This window comes from Pleurodeles waltl, chromosome 7, assembly GCF_031143425.1.
Source record: "Pleurodeles waltl isolate 20211129_DDA chromosome 7, aPleWal1.hap1.20221129, whole genome shotgun sequence".
Lineage (NCBI taxonomy): Eukaryota > Metazoa > Chordata > Amphibia > Caudata > Salamandridae > Pleurodeles > Pleurodeles waltl.
The window spans coordinates 938,967,245-938,992,683 of NC_090446.1; the positions used below are offsets into that span (position 1 = coordinate 938,967,245).

Genomic DNA, 25,439 nt, shown 5'->3' on the forward strand with positions numbered 1-25,439 from the left:
TACCGATTTTAGAAGCAATACAAAATCACTGCAGAAATGGCATTTAGGGGGTCATTCTGTCCCTGGCGGCCGGTGACCGCCAGGGTCACCGACCACGGGAGCACCGCCAACAGGCTGGTGGTGCTCCCGAGGGCATTCTGACCGTGGCGGTTCAGCCGCGGTCAGAAAGGGTAAACCGGCGGTCTCCCGCCGGTTTACCACTGCCCTACAGAATCCTCCATGGCTGCGGAGCGCGCTCCGCAGCCATGGGGATTCTGACACCCCCTACCGCCATCCTGTTCCTGGCGGGTCTCCCGCCAGGAACAGGATGGCGGTAGGGGGTGCCGCGGGGCCCCTAAGAGGGCCCCGCAAAGTATTTCAGTGTCTGCAAAGCAGACACTGAAATACGCGACGGGTGCAACTGCACCCGTCGCACCCCTGCAACTACGCCGGCTCAATTCTGAGCCGGCGTCCTCGTTGCAGGGGCATTTCCTCTGGGCCGGCGGGCGCTCTTTTGGAGAGCGCCCGCCGGCCCAGAGGAAATGTCTGAATGGCCGCCGCGGTCTTCTGACCGCGGTGCGGTCATTTGGCGGCGGTACCTTGGCGGACGGCGGAATCAGGGCCTTAATGTTGCATTGAAGTTAATGGCAAAAATACCATGTGTTGCAAAAATGCATTTAAAAGACAAGTTGCATGGAATCCTAGGGGGGGGTTAAACTAGTGCTTTTCCTGGGACCAGATCAGGACAGACAGAGCAGTTTTACATGGCCAGTGGCGATCGGGTGCAGAGTTGTCCTGGCTGTCCGTGGTGCTGAACGGGACTCGCTTTGAAGTCAATGGCAGGGATGCCACTGGTGACAAACAACCACTTGGGGGTCGAGCTGCGGGGAACCCTTGCAAGGTTAAGGTAGTGCAGGCCCTGGGACTAGGCCACAACAGTCAGTTCACTTCTATCAGGTCCATGGGGTCCGGGTGCAGTGTTGTCCTGGCTGCCAGTGGTGCTGAATGGGGCTTGCGCTCCTTCTGATTTTACCACTGGCACGATTATGCTGATAAGGGGATGCAAAATCTCATCTGGTGCTGGATTACAGATGTCAGATGCAGGTTGCACTCTGTGCTCTGCACCATCAATTTAAGGGGTTAGTTACAGGGCTGGCAACCAACAAGCCTTGGCAGCAGCAAAGGTGCAGGAATCCTTTGGAAAGTTACCGGGGTCCGAGGGAGTGAGGTAGCGGCCTGACACTTGAAGGCAGACTGGACTGCGAAACCCAGAAGACACTGGACCACCTGTTTTTTTACGAACCCACGGCGAGCCTGATGGCCGGCGAAACTTTGGATACTGTGGTTGTTTCTACCTGCAGTGTGCTGAGGACAGTTGCCACCATTCCAGGGTAGACTGGAGGTGCTTTTGCCTTCCACAGGTGTCCCTCTGGTTGGAGTGATGAGTATCAGCCAAGGACAAAGGTTGATCATGTAGTTCCCAGTCTGTTGTCTCAGGGACAGAGTTTCCCTTGTTTGCTGTGGATTAGTGAGCAGAGTTCAGTTGTTGGTGATGCAGAGCGTCTCTTGGTCCTTTGAAGTTGGTCGATCAGATATGAGGTTTGGTGTCAGGGGTGTTCCTTAAATCCTGGATTTTGGGACATTGGGGGTATAGAGACTAGTTGCTAATTGGCAGGAAGCTCCTACAGCTAATCTGCCCCTGAGTGGGCCATAGCTACCCTCTATTCTGCCCCTCTAAGATGGCAGAAATGAAGATTTAGTGCACAGACCGGCTGCTCACCCTACAGGTGTGGTCAGTCTGTTGGGGGGGTGCACAGTCCTGCATACCTAATTCCCCACCTGTCCATGAGCAAATGTACCTTGGGACAGGGGGAGGGCTGTTTCCTTGCTGGAGAACTGTGCTGATGGCTATTAGGGGCCGTGAGACCTTTGAAGCTCCCAGCCCTGATGGCTCTATTCACTAGCACGGCGGGAAGGCCGGAGGTGGGACCTCCTTCTTGCCTCAGCCTGTTTCTGACATCTGGGAATGCCTTGGCTGCCTGGCAGGAGGTTAGCAACCTGTCTTGGCTGCAGCAACTGTGGGAGAAAGAGCGGGCTGCCCGGCCAGAGCACAAAGGATGCCGAACAGGCGGGCAACCTCTAGAACACCACCTGAGTGCATGCCAGCTGTTCTTCGACACAGGATTCATGTTGGGGGAGAGAAGGCATATTGTTTGACACCAAACTCAACATATCTAGGTACCATAATGGAGTTCGCAGCCCTGGTCACCGGGGGCTTCAGTCCCATGTTATCTTATGGAGTAGCCTGCACTTATAATGTACCTTAATGTAAAGTACACTATAGAGACATGTAAGCTCATGCTTACATGTTTGCTTCATAAATATAATGCACCCTGCCTCCTAGGCTGCAGAGGCCTACCTTTAGGGGTGTCTGACATATCTATAAAGGCGGTGCATGGGACTAGGCCACCCTTGGTGAAGGCACAGTCGAACTCGAGCAGCTTGCACCACTCTGGCAGTCCGCAATGGCTTGCCTGCCGCCAGGAGTTTGCATGGGTCACCTAGGGTGGCACAAACTTGTGCTGTAGCCCTGGGGACCCCTTTACCACCTATGCCCTTGGTACCATTTACTGGAGGCTTACAAGGGGATAAAATATTTGCCAATCAGGATATTACCATGTCGACAAATAATTTAGGGAAAGAACACATACACTGTGGCCTAGTTATCAGGTTCCAGTGCACTATCAGATTTGAAAAATCAGCATCTCAGGGTCTAAATGGGGAGGGGGGGCATCTTCAAAGAGCCCAGCTCTCTTACAGTGATTTTATATATATATATATATATATCTATATATATATATATAAAGATATATAGATAGATAGATAGATAGATAGATAGATAGATATATAGATAGATAGATAGTTCTATATATATATATATATATATATATATAGAGAGAGAGAGATAAATATAGATATCTATATATATATATATATATATCTGTCTTTATATATATATACATATATATATATGTATAGAGAGTGAGAGAAGGAGCGAGAGATATCTTTGGATAGATAGATTAGATAGACAGCTAGATAGATAGATATTCTCACTGAAAAAATAAAGGTTACAGGTACATTATAGTTAGGTTCTGAATGTACTTGCACAAACCCATAGAAATTCTGCACTTATGGTTAATTCAAGTAACTATAACTCGTGCCTTAAGGTAACTATAACTCACGCCACCGCCAGCAACAGTTTTCTCTTCCTTAATTTGATTGCAAATGTTGCAGTGATAATATCAGTAATGCAACAGACGGTGTCATCATTGATGTAATATGTATGCTAATTAGCTGTGCAAAGTGAAAATGAAAATAAAACTTTTCATTTTCATTTTTGAAATGCATCCCATTTTCCTTTAAGGAAAACGGACTGCATTTTTTTTTTTAAAACTGCTTAATGAAAAGCAGTCACAGACAGTGTGGTCTGCTGACACCAGCAGACCACCATGCCTGTGAGCGCGGACCATTCCTAAATGGGTCGCAAATTGCAACCTACCTCTTGAAAATTCATGAGGCAGGTTCCTTCGACCCATTTGGAGATCGCAAACAGTGTGCTTAACACTGTTGTTCATTTTGTTTTGCAACGCAATTTGAAATTCACAAATAGATCACATATTGCAAGTCGCAAAACAAAAGGTCGGGCATCCGGCCCTTAGTTGCACCAGTTCTGTGAATGAATCTTTAATAGGAAAGTGAAAAGCATTAAACCCCAAAACAGAAATCATTATATTCTGTAAAATCAATGCTCAAAACTCAAGTGGTTCAGTTGCAGCATATGTATGTGTATGACAATCAGTAAAACAACAATGCCAGGCACAATGTTTAGGTGCATACATATGCTACTCCACTCGTGCAGTTAAGTATCCATAAATATCCACGAGTTGGTTAAGTGGTTGGCAGGTTAGCACTTAATGATGTGCGGAGAAAGATGTGGAATGCGCATCAACATTTCAGTGCCTATGTTAATGAATATGCGAGACCATCCTCCGGTCTGTATGCTTGCGCAATATGGCCGACCCCAATTTCTAAAAGAATAAATCAAAAACTAGATACATATACATCAAAAACGCCAGATAATGTATATGTTAGTGGCAAAATTGTGACATTAAGGAACCCAACAACACACCTGGTGACATGAATGTTGAAACGTTGGTAGAGTGAAAATAGAACACACAGGGGCCCAGGGTGCATGCAAACACACAAGAAGCACAGATGAAGAATTAATAACTATTAAGCAAAGAAACGTGGGGGCAATGAAAAGTGTGCTATTAAAAAATCACTAATTAAGTAAAAAACTTACAAACTACATAGGAACAAGCTACATAATGGTACAAAACGAGCCATAAACACGCAGCGCCAATGATTATGAGTCCAAAGCGCCTATATTGGAAATAACCATGCTAAAAAAACTTTTAGAAAATCAAAATAAACATAAGGTAGTATACAATACAGAGAAAACTCAGCAATGTTACAAATTGAGTAACAATAATACGGAAACCGAGATATCCTCACCGGTGTCCGAGCACTGAATGGAATCCGAGAAGGGTAGGGGCCCACCTAATGTCGAGGATGGGGGGCGAGCAACGTAATATGAACGTGACGAGAAAGGACCAGAGTAGGCCGTGACGGGCAGCTGCCAAGTTAGGAGACTAAAACGACCCACTGGAGAAATATTAATAAGAGCCGAAAAAGCTGTCACCTGAGTAACAAAACCAGTTGCTTAAAAACGGAGGCCATCTTCAAAGAATACATGTAGCAGCAACATAGTGCTTAAAACAAGAAGTTAAGTAACACCTAAAATATTTTAAGGCGTGACATTAATCTACGAAGGCCAGAAACGTTGTATAGGAATGACTGGGGGTAAACATGCAGGACATGTTCGGGTGACATATATTGACTGTGGTGTAATGAGGCATTGGGCCGAGATAGGGGAAGGAAAGGAAACTATGTTTTCTGAATGATACATAGCACCTCGTGGTATTATTTATTGACATCTAAAGAGAGTCATTAATCACATACACTCAAACCCCTGTTTACAGGGATAGTCTTCCAAATCCATCTGTTTTCGAGTAATGCATGCAAATAATCAGCATTTCATTTTTTTGTACAGAGCCTTTGATCACTTCAATAACCCACCGTTTCATATCACCAGTTAGGTGTTTTTTTTATTTTTATTTTATGAACACAACATTTGATTCTTGACTGCTTTTACGAAATTGTTTTTCGGATCTCCCCAGTGGTTTTACCAGTATATGAGAGACCACAAGATGCAATACACCAACCAAATATTTTAGGCTGTGAAATTAATAGAAATGTTTGTGATACCACATCTGTCCATTCAAAGAAACATATTTAACAATAATAGTGGTTTTGCATACAGTGCAAATATCAAATCTTTGCCTAAGAGTGGCACTAGGGGGAATCAATATTTGCTCTAGCTAGTGATGGTCAGCAGTGTTTGTGACAATACTTGATACTCTTCTCATACTTAAGTGCTTTGCAGGCCAAGCAGGTCGACACTTCGTGTTCTGAGGACAGGCAGATGTTACAGACCCGATATTGATGGGACCATGAATATTCACCATTGCAATGTGGACAGAATTAGATAGCTGTCTTCTCCATAGCACCCATCCCGAACAGTCATTTTTAGTATGGCCTGATGTTTCCCAAAGAAACCGCTTTAGAGCAGTTTAAAATCAAGTCAAGGCGCTGCTGATGTGGTAGACAGTTCTTCGCCACTGGGTCATGAACCTAGGCGGCAACAGGCACAACAGTCCTGGAGCTGGAACGTCCAAACACAATTGCAGAAAATACAATCTGAGGTGGATTTTATGTCTTTTTAGTGCATTGTAGGCTAAGGGAGGAGCCATGGTATAGCTAGAGTCTTAAGTATTTTTAGAAGAGAAATAACTTGCAAACCTCTTCACCCAGCAGTAGACAGCAGGAACGTTCAAAGCATGTATATCTATACCCACACATGCTATTCACGATTTTTCACGCCTAAAAAGTCTGGACATTCCATCACATATTGATATCTTTAACACCCACCCATTATCTCCACAGATGAATTCTGCTCCACTCATCCATTTCGATTGTACTTGCACTAATTTTCTAAATTTAAAATACTGACAGTACTGTTTTTTTGTGTGATCATATTTTGAAATAAAGTATTCACCAAAGTAAGCTTTAGTAATTCTTGATCACTTTTTAATGATCCCCTAAATACAGGGATTCGGGGGAATGAGGTGACGGCTAGGACAATCTGTATTTGTGTCCTCCCAAAGCACTACTCTATTTCTCAAGTAGCACACGTGACCGATCACGCAAAAAATATATAATTGTCCTGATCGTGGAAAATACCCCTATGTTGGGCACCCTGATTTCTACTTATGTCTACACCATGATCCATATGTTGGGACTTTTAATTCTTCACACGGGATCCCTTTCCTCATTACCTTTCAGAAGCACTCCCTGTAAACATAGGGAGCCTCCCCGCCACTTGAGGACTCTGGTGAGTAAGGGCAGTCGATGAGGAAGTCAGATATTGTTTATGCAGATTTTATCATCCTGTTGGGTTAGTTCAAAAGGTTACCCAAATATTAAACGCATTTGTGAATGGGTAATAACCTGGACTGGTGAATGGATGGAGGTACTTTAATACCCAGCATTCCATGACGAGTTTGTGTTGTTGAGAGACAGAATACTTTTTTTCTCAGTTGTGTTCACTTTGGAGTGCTACAGAAACACAGGTTTTGGCCAAATATAATATTTCTAGGAAAGTGGATGAGGTGCTGAAAGTGCAAAGAGAAAATTCTTCTTCCAAACATGGTATGCGAAAGTGAACTTTTGACATGGGGACATTAATAAGATTAAACCACATGTATGCAGGAAAAAATGGTTGTTTGAGATTTATGGCAATACAACGTGTAGTTAAGATCCTAGCAAGTGTGGTAGGCGTTGGAAGGTTTAATAGGAGGAAAAGGGCGGCTTTCGAGGTGTGTCAGCAAAACGATACCTGCTTTCATCATGTGTCACTGGAGCAAAGCCCGAAAGTGAAATAAAGGGTGTTGATCTATGTATTGGTGTGATCATTATGATATAACCCGAACAGCATGGTGAGTGTTTACCAGAAAAAGCCTAAGAAATATATATACAGCTTAGCAGGGAATTATACCTTTGCAGGACCGCCATAAGGGGAAGCTGAGGGGCCATTATGGTCCAGGCCTTTCCTATCCATGCCCCCCTCTCCTCCAGCAACATTTATTGATATAATTTTAATTGCAAGGAAACCTGCCTTTTTCAATAACAATGAGGCAGCTTGTAAGGCCAGAACACCAAATGGTGCCAAAGATTATGGTTTAACTTTCCCTGGAGTACATTACTTTTTAATACTTAGATATAGGTGCCCATAGCCCCTGGCAAAATGGGCAAAGCAGCCAGTGGGGCCCGCATTACCTTTTAGTCCCAGACCTCACAAAACCTTGTGGCAAGCCGTACCATCGGAGTATTTCTTATCGCTTTTATCTTGGTCATATGTTATCGTGGTTGAGGATTAGTTTTGATCATTATTGTTCTTTCTATATGAGAAGGGTATGTTACATTTGCTTTATAGTACTCTTATTGTGGGGTGCTTTGAATACGTGTTCAGATACATGCATATGTATTATATCAGTCTATAACCTTCAACAGCAAAATAATTTGTGAAAGTTGGTGGTAGCAGTTGTTCTACCAGAGAACTTTGTACTTGGTCAGCATTAATCTTCACATACATCAAGACTGTAGAGAGTCTCTTAAATCTCCCCGATTCTGCTATTGCCACATCTTAGTCCATGGTGCAACCTTAATGTAAATGTGTACTTGAGCAACATTATGGCCCTCATTTTGAGATTGGCGGTAAAAAACGCCTACTGCCGCTGCGACAGCCGGCAAAAGACCGTCACCACGGCTACCAGCCGTTCGCCATATTATTACCACAGCCAGATTTCCTCCAGAAGAATGGCGGAAATCCGGCTGTGGCCATGCCGGCTAATGGCGGTAATGTGGTGCTGCTGCCACCAGCAGCACCACGCCAGTAGTCCGTCGCCAGCCGTATTCTGACCCATAATACAGCCTGGCAGTGTTCTGCTGGCGGGCGCTGCTGGTGGCAGCAGCGCCCCGTACCGTCTCCTGCCGGAGGACCCCCTGAACACAAGTAAGTCGGGTTTCTGACAGGGGAGGGTGTTGTGTGTGTGGGGGGGTGAATTTTTGTGTGTACGTGGATGCGGGTGTGTGTTGCGTGTTGAATGCATGTGTGCATGTATGGAGGTGTGAGTGTGTGTATGTTGTGTTGTGTGAATGAGTGTCTGCATGTATGTATGAAAGGTTGTGTGGATGTGTGTGTGAATTAATGTATGCATGTGGGAATGGGTGTATGCGTGTGTGTGTGTGTGAAGGGGGCGTGAATGTAGGGAGGCTGGGGGGGCTTTGGAGAGGTGGGGGGCTAACTGGAGAGGGAGGGTGGGAGACCCCTATCAGTGACAGGGAATTCCCTGTCACTAATAGTGCCTACCGCCATGGTTTTGGTGGCATTGAGGAAGCCACGAAAACCATGGCGGTAGGCAGGGTCATAATCCCGCGGGCGGAACAGTGATGGACGCCGGGATTCAGCCAACCCACCAATGTCATAATACGGCTGCAAGTACCGCCAGCCTGTTGGCAGTACTTACCGCCCTATTAATGTCGACCGCCGGGGTCGTAATGACCCCCTATGTGTCTTTCACATAGGTGCATTCTTATCTATTCATTGGGTCACATCAAGGGCACCGTAGGTGTTAATGCAAGCCAGAAAAATGGGCTCACTGCTTCCAGGTTGGGGTGAAAGGGACTACCATGATTAGGGTACAGCAAATCACTCAAACCTCTGGGACCCAGTCGTAATGCACTTGCTTCACTAATGATAGCTATGCCCATCTTCTTGTCATCACTTTCTTCAATAATGTTAGCTACGCCCCTGTCTCCCTGCCATATATGTCTTTCCTAGTGGCACGATATTGGGTAGAGAAACAGTGGTAGCTCTAACACTGCAACCTTTGTGGAGAGCTCCCAAAAGTCTGTATAGTAATGTGTTGCACCTTCTATCTCACTTAAACAACGTGATCTCTGTATGGAGTTGAAGGACAATTTCTTTTAGAGGAATGTTCTGAAAATACCAAACAGCACAAATAATTCAGAAACTAGCAAAAGATAAAGGAAAGTGTATATTCCTTTGCTACAGACCACAATGGACGTTGTGGAGACTGGGCCTGTATCAGCTGAGGCACACTGACAGAGAGGGGCTAGGCACACACAAAGGCCAGTCGTTTACTTTCAGGTGAATATCAGCAGAGCCAGAAGGAAGTCATATTGTCTAGCAATTTTATGTTGTGGGGTTTCCACTTTCTCTAGTCAGCCCTTGGCCTTTGGTATCCTGCACATTTGTTTTCTTTTCCCCTTCCCAGTTCCTATTGCATAGGGCTCCCTATCTTCTTCTGGGATAGAACTTCTGCTCTAATCTTGTTTGTTCTCCAGCAGGCCATTTACCATTTCTCCTATGCATAGTGGTATTTATGGTGAGAAATGACGCCATATGCATTTTGAAAAGTGATAGGCTTCATGGTCTTGCAAAACCAGATTTCTTAAAGGGAGTTTAACACATACAGCTATTAAGTCAACTTTTTAGAAGACATGACGTTTCTGGGAGGTGATGATTTCCAATAACCCTTCATGAGTTAAGGCTTGTATGGCATTCCACAAACATGTGGGTATATTTAATTAGTGCCCCTTTGGTTTTTACCCAATTTATGTGAGCATAGTGCTGTAAAATTCACAATTTAGTTTTTGGAGGAGAACCCCACTTAACCTCTCCCCAAAAGAGGTCAGACTTTCTCGCTTCATTTGTTCAGTCCGGCTCAAGGACGGTATTTATGCCTTAACAATTTCAAAGTTCACGAGCCGGCCCTGGGTGTCCTAGCTATTATCCTATCAAAGCCACTATTCAGACAGCCACATAGCTAGCAGCTATGCACTGAAAGGACTGGTATGAGAGAGAATTGTCAATAGCTGCCTTCATCCACAACAACATCCCACTGCAGTAAAAAAAACACTGGAAAGTGTTCAGACTGAACCTGAATATTACACCTTAACACTACCAAAGGGAGTAACCCTGCAAGAGGAGGGAATACAACCACAGGTGGTCGGAATTCTGAAGCATATGATATCATTACACGTAGGGATTTTGCCGTGCCTTAGAAGAGACACTACTGAATTAGCTTTGGAGCTACCTGTGCTAGACCGAAAATAGTTATCCTTCCCTAGTAACAAAAACGGGTACCACTAAACTACCCTAGGAAGTGGTTGTGCTAGAATAGATAACACTACACTACCAAACAAAATGGGCGTCCTAGAACAGGTGGCACGAAACTAGGTTAAGACGCCGTGTGTGCGAGAGCAAACAACATAACAGCACCTTAGCAGCTAGGTGTTGTACAGCAGATTATGTGACACAAACTAAGGCCTGGTGTGCAGGAGCAAGCAACATGACTACCATAAGATCTAGGTGGTGTCACAACTTTAAAAGCTACGCATGCTGGAGCAAATGGCATAGCACTGCCTGATAACACTGGTGAGATACAGTAGGCAACATGGCATTACCTTAATTGGTGGGTGTGGTGGAACAGGTGGGGCAGGCTTCTTTGGAGGAGAACGTCTCATAAGGTCTTTCTGATGCAGTGCTCCAGGATTTACAGACACTGGTCTAAAAGAGTCCCTCTCAGAGGTTACAGCTTGTGCCTGAAGTGGTGTGCCAAGATTTCTTGATGGCTGTTTAATGGGCTGTGTCTGATGAAAGGCACCACGACTCAAAAGGGAATGTTTCACAGATGCAACCTGCTGCAGTTCACCAAGACTTTGATATCCTGATTTACTCGCGTCTATTTTGGGTAAGGCTGCGGGTGTATGAGTGTGTGCCACAGCAAGGTGGTGAGGTAAATCTCCAGAGACAGGACTAGGATGTCGCACATTGTCAGTCTGATGGGAATCCCCAAATCCAAAGGTCTCCTGTCTCTCAGAGTCAGTCTGATGGAAGGCTTCAGTAAGTGGTGTTGACTCTCTCACAGTATCAGCTTTATTTAATGCTCCAGGTGTGAGACTTGGCTGTCTGACTGTATCAGTTTGATGCAAGGCTCCGGAGGTCAGAGGTGAACAGCTTACAGTATTAGTCTTGAGTACAATTTCAAGGTTCAGAGTAGGTTTTCTTGCGATGTCTGTCACATTTGCGGCTCCAGGGGTCTCACAGGTAGGACCTGCTGCATCTCTCTGAGGCAGGTCTTCAGGGGTATGTGTGTTGCTGGTACTTGCTGCAGTTGGTTGCTGAACATTTTTGGTGGTAGGTCGGAGTACAGTAAACCGTGCTGAAGAGCCTCCACGACAATCACTCTCCTGCATTGGAAGAAAATGGTTATTATTTATGTGTATAGAGGGCACACATGAGAAATCGCCTGTGAACATTAGAGGCCCAAACAGGAAGCTCAACATGAGAATAGGATTCCCACCCATGGACACCATGTGCACAAAGTGACCGCGTTAACGCTATACATGAGGTCACAAGGCAAGCCAAAACAGAGATCTATTATTTAGCACATAAGAAGGCTGCTATTAAAACCTATCAGGGGCATGGACGTCCTATGCCTGAAGTGTATAGCTATAAGATGCCTACTTTTGATATTAAGAAGACTGTGACCACACTGCAGGATAAACCATATTGGCCTGGTCTGTCATTTAGCCTGAGCAAGATCCATGCCTATGTGAATGGTATAATTCAGGGCTGCAACTGAGTTCTCGATTGACCCCTTGCCCCAAGTGCATTAAATCCCACATAGCCACGCCCTGGTGTTGAACAGAGAGTTCTCTTGGAATCAAAATATCTCACCTTGCTCTCTTCGAGTGGTGGGCAGAGTCTGTAAGTCGGGTTGGCATGTCCAGTACCTTTACGTGGCTCTGGATTCAAGTGGTGACTGTGGACGAAACAAGGGCCCTGAACATTAGTTTCACACTTATCTAGTCTAGCTGATGAGTCATAATAAACCTACAGAAGTACCCCAAAGATATCCTTCATAACAAATTGTTTTCCACCTACTGTTTCATTGCCTCCCTCAAATCTTTTAGCACAAAATTCTTAGGCCCATATTTATACTTTTTGACGCACAACTGCGCCAACGCAGTTGTGCGTCAAAAATTTTAACGCCGGCTAACGCCATTCCAAAGCGCCATGCGGGCGCCTTATTTATTGAATGACGTTAGCCGGCGCAGCTGACTGGTGTGTGTCAAAAAAAATGACTCACACAGGCAGCGCCGGCGTAGGGGAAAATGGAGCTTGGGCGTCAAAAAATGGGGCAAGTCAGGTCTGAGGCAAAATTTTGGCCTCAACCCGATTTGTGCAATTTTTTTTTACGCCCAACCCCCATTGAAATGACTACTGTCTTAGCAAAGACAGGAGTCATGCCCCCTTGCCCAATGGCCATGCCCAGGGGACTTATGTCCCCTGGGCATGGTCATTGGGCATAGTGGCATGTAGGGGGGCACAAATCAGGCCCCCCTATGCCACAAAAAAAATACGAAAAAAATACTTACCTGAACTTACCTTAACTTCCCTGGGATGGGTCCCTCCATCCTTGGGTGTCCTCCTGGGGTGGGCAAGGGTGGCAGGGGGTGTCCCTGGGGGCATGGGAGGGCACCTCTGGGCTCCTTCTGAGCCCACAGGTCCCTTAACGCCTGCCCTGACCCATGCGTTAAAAAACGGCGCCCATCAGGCTGGGCGCCGTTTTTTAAGGCCTGCCCCCTCCTGTGCGTCAAAATGACGTCACAGTATAAATAAGGTGCACAGGCCTTAAAGTAATTTTTTGGAAGGGAACACCTACCTTGCATTTAATTAATGCAAGGCTGGTTCCCCCTTCTAAAAAATGACGCACATGGTTGAACTTTGACTCCCGCGGGGTCGGACGTAAAAGTATAAATATGGGGCAGTGTTTGCGCCAATTGTGCGTCAAAAATGTTGACGCACATTCGGTGCAAAGAGAGTATAAATATGCCCCTTAGTGTCAGCCAAATTAACAGATCTTTCAGCATTCTCTTCTAGTGGTTTACAGGCATCAATTAGGGAGTTGGCTGTCGAAGGGTTGGATCCCAGACGGTGCAACTTGGCATTTAAACATCGGTCATTACATTTTTCCCCAGAGGTCTCCCCCATGGTTATTCCCTTCCAACCCCTCCAGTTCCATCACTAAACCACCTTTTGCACATCTGCTGCATGAAGAGATAATGTTCCCTTTTCAAATATGGAGACAAGACCACTCGTTTATGGTCATCAAATGGAGAGAGAAAGCTGTCCGGAACATAAAGGGGCCTGACTATATTCTGTATTTGATGAACAATTTTAAACTCAGTGTATCAAAGGTGGAGTTTTTGCGGATTCAAAGTTCACCAAATATTTGAGATAATAGTTTACGGCCCAACTCCAGGGGCTGCAGTCCTGCTCCTGCCAGTGCAGTAAGAAACCTGGACTCTTTACTTAATGTAGGTTTTTGCTAATCAATCGAATCTCTTCAGCTTCAAAGAACTGTGGAAAAGTGGATTTAATATTTCTTCTCTAAGCAAGTCCAATTAAAGCCTTTCAGTGGCATAGACAGCAACAGGCCAAGCCTCTCATGATTTTTTTTTTTTTATATTCTCACATTGAAGGACCCTAAAGAAATGTCTCTGAGTTAGTGCATGTTTTGCTGTTAGCAGAGCTCGGAACCACAAAGAGGCAATTACCGTCATATGTTTCTGACCCTTATTGTCAAGAAAACATTCATTAACCCAAAGTTAATTCGAGTTAATGTATGCATAAGATGCAAAAAGAAACGCAAAGATCACTTATGCACCGGCGTTGCGCAGAAAACATCTTGATACTGCCCCAGATGAGGTCCCCTTTACTGTAAGGTGAGAAAAATACCATAGTAACCTATTACTTAATGATTCGTTGATTGTGTCTCAGGAGACTATGTGGTGTTACTCTCAGACCTGTTCTTCAAAATTACCAAGCACAATTGCAGGAAGTTTAAAAAACAAAATAGCGAATTTTCAGAAGCAGCGATTTTTCCATTTAGACTGTTTACCACTATGGCATTAGGAAACGAGAGCGATATGAATTTTTATGTTTCAGCATTATGCTTGCAGGGATGATATGGAGCATATCAGACAGCAACTTTTCATGCTGAACTTTGTGCTTTTATCAGTTGTGTGTTGTAGTGTTTCTATTGAAATAGTGTTGTTTATTTGTATATTCTACTTTAATTCTACTTTCAAATGCAGTTGTGCCCTTTGTCTAATATTTCGAAGTCAGTTTTTGCTACTTTACTCTCAGCAGGGTCTCAAAGTTGCTAAAACCAACACCCAACCCAAGCCCCATTCCACTGTTAACCCATATTAACTCATGGGCAAGCCCCACAAAACATTACCGTGTCTGCGACTGCTCAGCATCTGGTTGGGGTGCACAGGTCATCTTAATCTTGTCTTTCCGTTTATAGATGTATAAGCAGAATGCAGTGCCTGGTAGCAATATAAGCAGCAGTGCCAGGGTGAGGGCACCGAACACCACAGCTCCAGAACCTGGAAGAAAAAGCAAATCACTGAATACTACCTCCTACTATGCATTTGCGGGAGATAAATAAGGACAAATGTATAGTATGGAAGGGTTTATTCTATCTTGGTGTGTATGCATGAGGGCTCTTTGACTGGTATACAAAGGCCCTACTGCATTTCTGTGGGAGCTGAGGGGCTGGTCTCCAGAGATCATATGAACCACCTGGAAGGATTGACTGTATCCTGGTTTGCATGCAAGAGCGTCAAGGGAGTTGCCTACGCAGGCCACGCCGAATGGATGATGAGCAGCTGCCTCAAACTCAATTCCGACAAGACGGAAGTCCTCATCTTCGGCTCCACCCCCTCCGCATGGGATGACTCCTGGTGGCCTGCCAATCTCGGAACCGCTCCATCTCCCAACGATCACGCACGCAACCTAGGATTCATCTTGGACCCCTCACTATCCAGTACCCAGCAAGTCAACGCCATCTCCTCCTCCTGCTTCAACACCCTCCGCATGCTCTGAAAGATCTACAAATGGATGCCTACCGAAACCAGAAAAACAGTCACCTAATCCCTAGTAAGCAGCAAACTGGACTACAGCAATGCCCTCTACGCAAGAACCACAGCCAAACTGCAGACGAGGCTGACACACATCCAGAACACCGCCAAACACCTCATCCTGGACACCCCTGCCACTGCCACATCACAGACCAGCTGAAAAACCTGCACTGGCTCCCAGTCAACAAGACAATCACATTTAAACTCCTCACCCATGCTCACAAAGCGCTGCACAACACTGGACCGGAATACCTCAACAGACAACTCTCCTTCTACACCCCGACCTGTTATCTCCACTCCGCTGACCTCGCCCTCGCAACCGTCCCACGCATCCGCAGAACTACAACTGGCGGTAGATCATTCTCGCATCTCGCCGCCAAAACGTGGAACACTCTTTGCACCCACCTGTGCCAGACCAAATACCTCCTTACTTTCAGGAAACTTCTCAAGACATGGCTGTTTGAGCAGTAGCAGCACCACCCCACCTCCCCTACTCAGCACCTTGAGACCCTCACGGGTGAGTAGTGCACTTTACAAGTTCCTGATTGATTGATTGATGCATCTGGATGGGTTAGTCTATCTTCTTGCATGTTTCTGAAAACTGAGGTGCTCATTTCCAGAGGTCACCTGAAACATATGAAGGTGGCTACTCTCTTCTACAGCACAGGTACCAGAGTCATGGGAATGGTTTATTCAGGTTATATGTGGTGTCTTGGGAGGTCTTCTATCTGAATGCACAAGTGTGGGAGCTAAGGGACTATTCGGCACTGGCCTTAAGCATAATTTTTAGTTCATGTCTCTATCCTTGGGCACATGCATGGGAGTCAAGAGGCATTCTTTCACGGGTCATTTGTCCCCTTGAAAGATGGTCACTCTATTCTAGATTGCTCAGTGGTTAGCTAAACATGTTGTTTGCACTATCCAAACATGATCAATCAATTTGCTAATGAGCTGGTCTACACAATTCATACAGGCCATTTGTAAGTCGTTATTTTACCCATGTGCAAAGGCATGGTAACCAAAGGACCATTATGAAAGGTCACACATGCTTGGTTCCAAGGAGTTGCTCTATCCTAGTGCGCATACATACAAGGTTAGAGACCAGACTTAAAAGGGTGTATATATAAACAGTAGGGTATTGTCCTATCCCAGTCAGTTCCGGTAGAAGTATTTTCAGATGCTCTAGAAAAAAATACATTTTGTCATTTTAGTGTTTCTCTGCCCTTGCAACAAGGCCATTTTTAGGCCATTTGTTGAAGTCTGGTACACTTCTTTTGGCGGTGCTTAAGGCAGCTGACTACAATGTCTTTAATGTAGCCCTAGTCCTAAACCAAGTGAGCTTACCTGTTGCCTGTGAGCTGTTCACAGATCTATGCATGTCATACACAATGCCCATAGAGGTTACTCTTTCCTGATGCACGATCATGAGAGGACACTGGTCTAAACTTGTATACTGTACGTATAGTTGTGATGGGGTTACTTAGCTTTTATGCGCATACTTGCAAGCAGCAAGACCATAGTGTAGTGGGCATATGTACACTTTATCCTCCTCTATATGTATAAAAGCCAATGGACCATATATTACAAATCATACACACTCTCCAGAGGGCACAATACCTTTCTAATGCTGATACTTGGGGGACAAGACAATACACAGCTCATGCCATATACTCATTCACATGGTCAGGATGAAATTAAGTGGCCCAATGCATATGCATCTTAGGCAAGTGACATATAAAGGTAATACATGACATCCAGGTTGGGGTTTACTTAATTGTAGTGTTCTTCCACAGGTCATTCACACTCTGGTGGGATAGGCTTTCTCAATGTGCATGTCTGGGAGCTGAGGAACCGAATTTCACAGAGTGGGAACTGACGGTGCAAGTAGCAGAAAGATTACACTGGGCATATGTACCTATCTAGAAGTGGCTACTACATCCTGGTGTTGTCTGAGTGGCAGCTGAGGAAGGGAGCAACACAGGATGACCAGCACCATCAAGAAGGGGCTAGTCTATTCTACAGAACATAAACGGTAATTGGGTACTGGTCAACCTAGGTCAGATGTACCATTTTAAGAAGTTATTATTTCCAGTTTTTATTTGTATTTATTTGAGTTGGCAGGATTACTAAGTGAAATGCTTTGCATAACAATAACATCTGGTACATACAAACATGATTCTCTGGATATGAATATAGTGATACAACAAACAAGAACTGGATTATACAATTTATATGTTCACATAAATTGAAACGTACATGGGTAGGAGCTGAGGGGCAAATGGCATGCAGTGGATTGGTCTACATAATTCTACCCAAGTTTCACACGCTGTTCCAGTGCTGCACCATCCAAAACAGAACATGTGCAGGGACCAAAGAACCAGTCTACACAGGCAATGCACACCATCCAAACGTGTCACAGTAGAAATGCATCAGAGCAAAGGAAACAGGATTTACAGACCAATGGCACCATCTATAGTGCCTCATTCTATCCTAATGTTCAAGCATATGAGCTGAGGCTGTGGTCTGTTCATAGGTCTTTGAAAAAGACTAAAGTGCTGGACTAAGTGAGTAATTAGTAGACGCTCAGTCTACACAGTTTTCTGTGGACCTCAGGCTTGCTCTGTCCTTGTGTACATAGAAACTGAATAGCAGGTTTAACATACTTTAAGGAATGAGGCAGGATATTCAATCCTGCAGGGCGTACGTTTAATGGACTTCATAGTCCCAATATATGTACAGATTTCTGTAGTCTAGTGCACATCAGACGCCATCATAGGCCATAATACTCATTCATACAGTCCTACAGGAAAACTGCAAGGAGGGTCTTTGTCTTCGTATGTTTAGGAACCAAGAAAATAAATCTACACAAATCTCAGACAATGTCCAAAAGGGCTACTTCGTCTTAAAACACATGCACATGAGCAGACAGGTGGGGTTACACAGGTGATACACACCATCCAGAGGGGGTGGGCCACTGTCTATGCTGCCACCACTTCCTGTGCGGTTACAGAAGGGAGGGTCCCAGCCCTGAGAGCAGTGACAGTTTCGATTATTGTTGCAAATCTATGGAGGGAAAAGAAATTGTTTAATTTTGAGCATATGAAGATGTATTAGGTCACTGCAAAATAAGAGCTGACCAACAAGGCTGTATGAGCCTCTGCTTGTAAACATAAATCTTGTATTCCCATACAAGTGTTTGTCGAATATCTCACAACATTACCAAGCCAGTTTTTGAGAGGTCTATTCCACTAGGTTGAAAAATACCATATTAAAGTTAACATTAAAAAACAAAGCAGCTCTTCCAAGTCGGACAGGATCATCTATTAATCCAGTGGAAGACAATGGGCCTCATTACAACTTTGGTGGTTAGAATTACCTGAACGCCAAAGCCGCGGAGAGGAGGCAGTCACCATACTGGCTGCTTCCCCCAGTCACATTACGATGTTCCCGTCGGGCTGACTGGCGGAAACATTGTATTACAACGTTCCCACTGGTCAGCCCAGCATGAACAGTGCTACGGTATGGGCCACGGCTCCCATAAGGGAACCGAGGCCCATACCGTAGCGCTACAGCACGTGCATTGCAAGGGTGCTGGAAGGGGGGTCTCCTGCACAGCCCACGACATGGTCGTGGGCCCCCCCAGGGGTCTCCAGCACAGACTTTCTGCCAGCCTTTCCATGGTGGTTCAACGGCCATGAAAAGGCTTGCAGAATAGGGATTTGTGCCCAGCACGGCGGTGAACTTAGCACCATCAGACCGCCTTCAGCCCATCAGCAACCATGTTCCTGGTGGGCACAGCGGTCACCTGGCGGTACAACTGCCAGGGTCATAATGTGGCGGTCGGACCACCTGGAGTGCAGCAGTCCAACCGCGAGTCTGGCAGTCCTTGGTCCGTCAGACTCGTAATGAGGTCCTATGTCTGTCTGTAGATGAAAAGAACACAGGGGTCGTGGCTGAATAGTGACTCAAGTATTTCACTCTTAGATGTCCCTCCCTGCTAGAGAAGGGAGGCGATTCTGGGGAGCAGAATGGAACATTTCTCAAGACACAGACTGTACACTTAGGAATCACAGAGACAAGCATGGACTGCCTAGAGCCAGCCGACAGGGAATTCAGTAGCACTATGATGGTGGTTCGTGAGGCTCCTTGAGAAAGGTTGATGATTCAGTTGCCTAAATCAACAATTAAAGGAGGGTTCTATTTTCTCAACCAATAATGGTGTGTAAATCACTCGAGCCTTGTTTTCTTTAATTTGCATGTCAGTTTGCAATGGCTGGTTGGGAAGTGAAGGATTGAGTAGTAAATGAGCACATTGGTACAATTATTTCACTCTTGTTCAGGGATATATGAAAAGGTAGCTTACACCTGTGAATAAATTCCGTGTGTAAATTTATCTTACACTTTTGATGAGCTTTACTGAAGAACCAGGAGATGGAGCCAAATGTTTAAGTGTAAGGTACTAGAGCAATACGACATCCAGCACCACACATGGCCAACTACTGATATTGCAACACCCTCCCATACAAAATATTGGAGGCAGGGGCTTAAAATAGAATGACATAGGAAATAATATTGAATTACATTAATCTAATTTGTATATATATATATATATATATATATATATATATATATATATATATATATATATATATATAACGTAATGTTAACACATTTATATACAGTTGCAAATAAAAATATTTTATGTTTAATAACCTTTTTTATTGTTTGAATAAATGTACCTTCAATTTAAAAAACTGATAACATTAATTTAAATTAATTCTACACAAACCGTTTTATACATTTTAATACCTAACAAGTAAATGTAAAAATTGTACTTTAGGTGGTATTTTTTTAGAATAAATCTGTAAAAGTAGTGTTAATTTAATATATTTAAAGTAAATAAATATTTAATTCAAAATTAAGTCAATAGTGCTTTAATGTTTTCTTTATATTATTCTACATATAAGATACATGTATTAACTTAGTTCACATTAAAATGAAACATAAAAATATTTTTCAATTTAGTAAACATTTTACATTTTCCCTATACTTTACCACATGGATATCTCCATTTAAAGGTTTATTTAAAAAAAATATCCCATCTAAAGTGAAAGGTGTGTATTTATGTAATGCGTATTGAAAATGACAAAACATTATGAATGGAAATAATGTACATTAATATAACTTTTTTTAATAGTTACATTTTTCAAATAATTTTTTTTTTCTTCAAATATTTTATCATAAAATAAGGTTGAATGTTTGTTTCTATATATTTTTAGTGTTAAACTAAACGTATATCGATTTTTAAAAAGTTGAAATAAACTAATTTATTTGAACATTATTTATGATTGGGTTCCATCACAGCAATGGAAACCACCAAAACATTGCACACCATCCACTCAGGAGCCCCATCGGATCCTTGTCCCTACAACATTGGCATCATAAATCTCGACCCGTTCTGCTCAGCCCTCATACTTGTACTCATTCCCCACTCTTCCATCTCCACCTCTAGCTTTGCAGACTTCTGGAAACATGCCACCATCCTACTGCCCCTTAAAAAACCATCAGCTCATCCCACTGACCTTGGCCATCTGCAGGCCCCTCTTCCTCCTCCTATACCCAGCCAAAGCAATGGAGAAACTAATCAACGGCTGGCGGAGTAACTACCTCAGGGGGGAACAACCTCCTATACCTATCCAAATATGGATTCTGACTCCACCACAGCACAGAAACTGCCTCATCATTGCCACAAATGGCATTTGCCTCATCATTGACAAAGGGAATGCAGAGGACTCATCCTTCTAAACCTCTTGGCAGCATTTAACACTGTCTCACACACTACCATTATCTCCACAAGGCTGAAATTTGAGGCCTGGCACTAGGATGGATCAGCTCCTTCCTCTCAAGAAGTAGGCCCACATTCTATAACATCTACATACTCTCCCTTGCCAGCATCATCTGCTCCCGTGGATTCATAATTATCTCCTCTTCAGCAAAAACACTTTCTGTAGTCCTTAGGTTAGAGGCTCAGTGAGCTTGGTCCAAATCCTCACCCATCCAGAGCAGTCAGGAACCTGGGCATCATGATCAACAGAAATATCTCTACGGAGAATTAAAGCAACATGGTCAATACCACCAGCTTCCACACCCTCAAACAAATCAAAAACATCTTTAAACACCTACCGGACCATCACACAAGTCCCCATCATCAGCGGGAAAGCCCTCTACGTTGTTTTCACTACACAATGCATCAAAAGGATTCAAGTTGTACAGAATGCAGTTGCAAAACATACACTCAAAATACCACACTGCATGCATATTACCAAACACCTCAGAGACTTCCACTAGCTCCCTACCCACAGACAAACCCTTTTCAAACTCTTCTCACACTTACAAAACACTACACAACTAATGCCCAGGATACTTCAACAACTGCATCCTCCCCCACACCCTGGCAGGGCATCTCTCCTCACCCAGCCTGCTCCTCACCCACATCCCAAGCATCCGTTGGGCCACAGCCATAGGTCGAGCATTCTCCTACATCAACCCCAAAGCTTCGGACAAATGCCCTATCACATCATAGGTGCCAGCCCCAAACTTGAATTCTAGAAGAAACTGAAAAAATGGATATTCCAATAGGCTAGTACCACTCCTTCACAGGCACCAGGATACCCTCCAGAGTGATATGCCTTCCCTACAAAAAGAAATAACCTAACATAACAACAACAACATATTTTATGTTCGTGCCTCCATTAGGTTCTATCGGAAGGTGCTGCAGTAGCAGTGATTGGCATGGTTAGACAGGGACAGAAAGTAGGCCCGGACACCAAAATAAAAGTGGCCCCAGTAGTGAATTGGATGGCTAGTTACTCGACCTACGTTTGTAAATTTAAGCAGTTTCAAACTGCCTGAATTTGCACACTGTATAAGCAGTTTGCAAGGTATAGAAGACGGCATAATTTGAGCTTGATGCAGGCAATGTAATAGTAAAAAACAGGCCAAGTCCATAAAACAGGCCTACAAACATTTTAAAAAAGGCCCACCCACTGACCTGTCAGGCCAGTCCATTGGGCACCGCCTGATTGCCCTATACGACAATCCGACCCTGGTGGTTGGCCATGTGTGGAGTTGAACTTACTCCAGGTCTGAGCAGGAGTACATGTAGTACTGTTTTGGGTATTTTGGGCTTTAGTAACTTTAGAAGTGCACTCAGAAAAAAGGGTGGCTATGCTAAGTGCTCGCACATTCCAAAACCATAACACGTGGGGGTAACAGTAATCCACATAACGAGTGAATGAGACCAAAGAGCCACAAATGAGAGTCCCTGGAGTAGTGCTCACATGGTAACAGCACCAAGCCCCCTAGGGTGTAAGATTCCATTCTGTGAGACAGTCCAGACAGTTGAACCAGAAGGTACCGAAGCACACACTATGCAATGTTTACAAAAACTCCTTGATAAGTAAGTACACGTTATCATAGGACCAAGTTGCAAAAGTTAACCTGTTTATCCATCTCAATCTTCTGTTATAGTACACAGAGCTTTCTCCATAGAAGCAGCCGCCATATGTTTCCTCCACAGGATTTTTTCAAGGCTAATGATTCTACAGTGCCAAATGCAGACAAGCTGGAGAAGCACCAACTGGTAAGCTTCGAAAAACTTGAAATCATGGACCAGTGTCAGCCTAGCGTATACCATATGGGTTAAAAAGTCACTGAAGCAACCCCCAGCCCACACAAATGCATTATGTGAAAATGTCATTAAAAGGAAGCGTTTGAGAACAAATGTCCATATGTTAAACATAGACCATGATAAGCTGTGATGTTTAACATACAAACTTGGCTGACCCTGGTCCATGATTTCAACATTTTTTAAAGCTTACCAGTTGGTGCTTCTCCGACTTGTCTGCATTTGACACTGTAGCATCATTAGCCTTGAAAACGTCCTGTGGAGGAAACATATGTTGGCTGCTTCTATGGAGAAAGCTCTGTGTACTATAACAGAAGATTGAGATGAATAAACAGATGAACTTTAGCAACTTGATCCTGTAACTATGTGTACTTACTTATCAAGGAGTTTTTGTAAACACTGCATAGTGTGTGCTTCGGTACCTTCTGCATCAACTTTAGAAGTTCAGTTTGTGAATAGTAATAGTTTTAATCTTTTGTGGAGGGTGTCTACCTGCCTAAACCACTCCTTAGCACTCTCTAAAGCCCTCCTTACTCCTCTTGATACCACTCCCAGGAGTTGTAGTGATGTAAAAATGCAAAAATAAATTTTTGTACATAGTATCCAGATTTGAACTTACTCATACTCATTTTGTTGAGACATATCTACCAACACATTTTTATGTTTTCTGCACTGCCCTCAAGGGTTGACAAGCTGCAGACACTTATTTCCTGCTTCATCTCTAACTATATCTGCTGCACTTTAAACACAGATGTGGACATTACATTTCAAATAGTCTGTATTTAGATTGCAATATTGTAAATATGTCAATAATGTAGAAAAGGATGTTCAGTGGGATAGGGACATTAATAGTGTACCACCAGGTGTAGCTGTGTCTAGCGAATGAGATCACTCAATGGCACGCACCCCATGCCTGTGGCACTTGGTAGCACACTCCTCTGTCTGGAAGAAGTCAACATTTCGACACTGGCCCTCGAAGCATACCTATGAAGCAAGAGCAAAAAGTGATGGTAGTTTGGACTGCATACCATTAACAGCAATGATGCACAGTGAAAAAGTCTCAGTAAGTCCCCTGCTATACCTGGACGAATGGATAACCCAGAACACGAAATGGCTAATCTGGCACCCCACGTACCAACCCTTCTACATCACCATTTACAGTAACACCTCAGCTTGTACGTAGATTCCAACCAGCCCTTCACAGCTCATCTGAAAGAGAAACTGAAGACAGACTGGCTTCAAGGGAGCCCCTGGCATAGATGCAGACTTCACTTGTCTCCCAATAACTACTAATCCACTGCCTCAGCATTTAAAACTCTCTTCTAATGGTTCAGGAACTCATCTTCTCTATGCTGCTAGTCCACATGCAAACCCCAAAATGTTACTGTGTTCTAGCAAACCTAGAACTAATGTCCTTGCTGCCTGAACTAGCCACACATCTTGCTCATACTGTTCTATCTAAATCTAGGTTCTCCAGCCTTTTCTATGGTAAGAGCTACTTATGTGCAATGAAAATCATCCCAAGCTACTAATATTAGTGGTGTAATATTGACAACATCAGAAAATATTACATTAGTGGCCACTCAATGCAAGATTGTCAGCAGGGATCACCTCAGTGCATCATGCAGGGTTGCCAGCAAAAATGCATAAAAGCTTTATCAATTTGGAATACCTCCACATGAGGACTACATAATGGCCATATCTGCAATGCTCCTGGCATCAAGGTAGTTATATGAGTAATAAGTCCACAGGGCTGCACACATGAGAGCTACTTACAGGTAGCTGGAGAGCTACTTGTTGAAGAAGCCTGATCTAAAACATTTTGTTGCTCCCTGTAACAAGGTATACACTTTATAAATACCCCAAATAAAATATTAACTAAAAACAACCCAGGCATGCCACGCAACAAATGTAACACACCAAGAAGCAAAAACAACTGTATATGAATATTACTGACTTAATCTACATACATATACCCACATGATTGTCCCCACACTTAGTTCCAGTCATCACCAGACCAGGGTCCAAGATATCACTCTGGTCCAGGTTGTCTACATCCTCATCCACCGTGCGGTATACGTGTGTGCCACGACACCGGATGCGCTTTCCTTCCAGCGTGACAGTTGTATCTATGGCAACAGCATTGGCATCCAGAGGCTTTGAGGCAGAACTTTGGCACTGAATCTTTCCACATCTAGCATCACTGTAGGCAAGCAGGAAGTAGAAAGAAAAATTTCATGAGAAAGAGAAAGATGAGAACAAAAAGAAGCCCACCAGAGAAGGTGGACAGAGCAAAGAACAGCCAAGAAAGAGATAAGGAAAGAAGAGAACAACCACCTGAGACAGAACGGAAGAGAATAGAACAACAGAAAAGCAAAATCGAGAACCTGAAAATACAAGTGACAGAGGAGGTTCAAGAGAGAAGAGTAACAAAGAGAGAGTTGGAGAAAGAAAGCAGAACAGGAGGGCAAAGAGCAATGGCTGGAGGACAGGAGCATATCAAACTGAAAGC

The 25,439-nt window shown here is 44.0% G+C and overlaps 1 protein-coding gene across 1 annotated transcript in view; it reads right to left on the minus strand.

Moving 5' to 3' along the window:
• ADAM19 (ADAM metallopeptidase domain 19) overlaps positions 1-25,439 on the minus strand; it is a 238,525-nt gene that overhangs the window by 49,177 nt on the left and 163,909 nt on the right. Inside the window, exons 16-21 of the mRNA XM_069199648.1 lie at positions 24,908-25,130; positions 23,834-23,911; positions 18,195-18,303; positions 14,556-14,706; positions 11,987-12,071; positions 10,711-11,496 (exon numbers count right to left, since the gene is read on the minus strand). Of these exons, the coding sequence (XP_069055749.1) occupies positions 10,711-11,496; positions 11,987-12,071; positions 14,556-14,706; positions 18,195-18,303; positions 23,834-23,911; positions 24,908-25,130 (1,432 nt within the window). The remainder of the gene's footprint in view (positions 1-10,710; positions 11,497-11,986; positions 12,072-14,555; positions 14,707-18,194; positions 18,304-23,833; positions 23,912-24,907; positions 25,131-25,439) is intronic.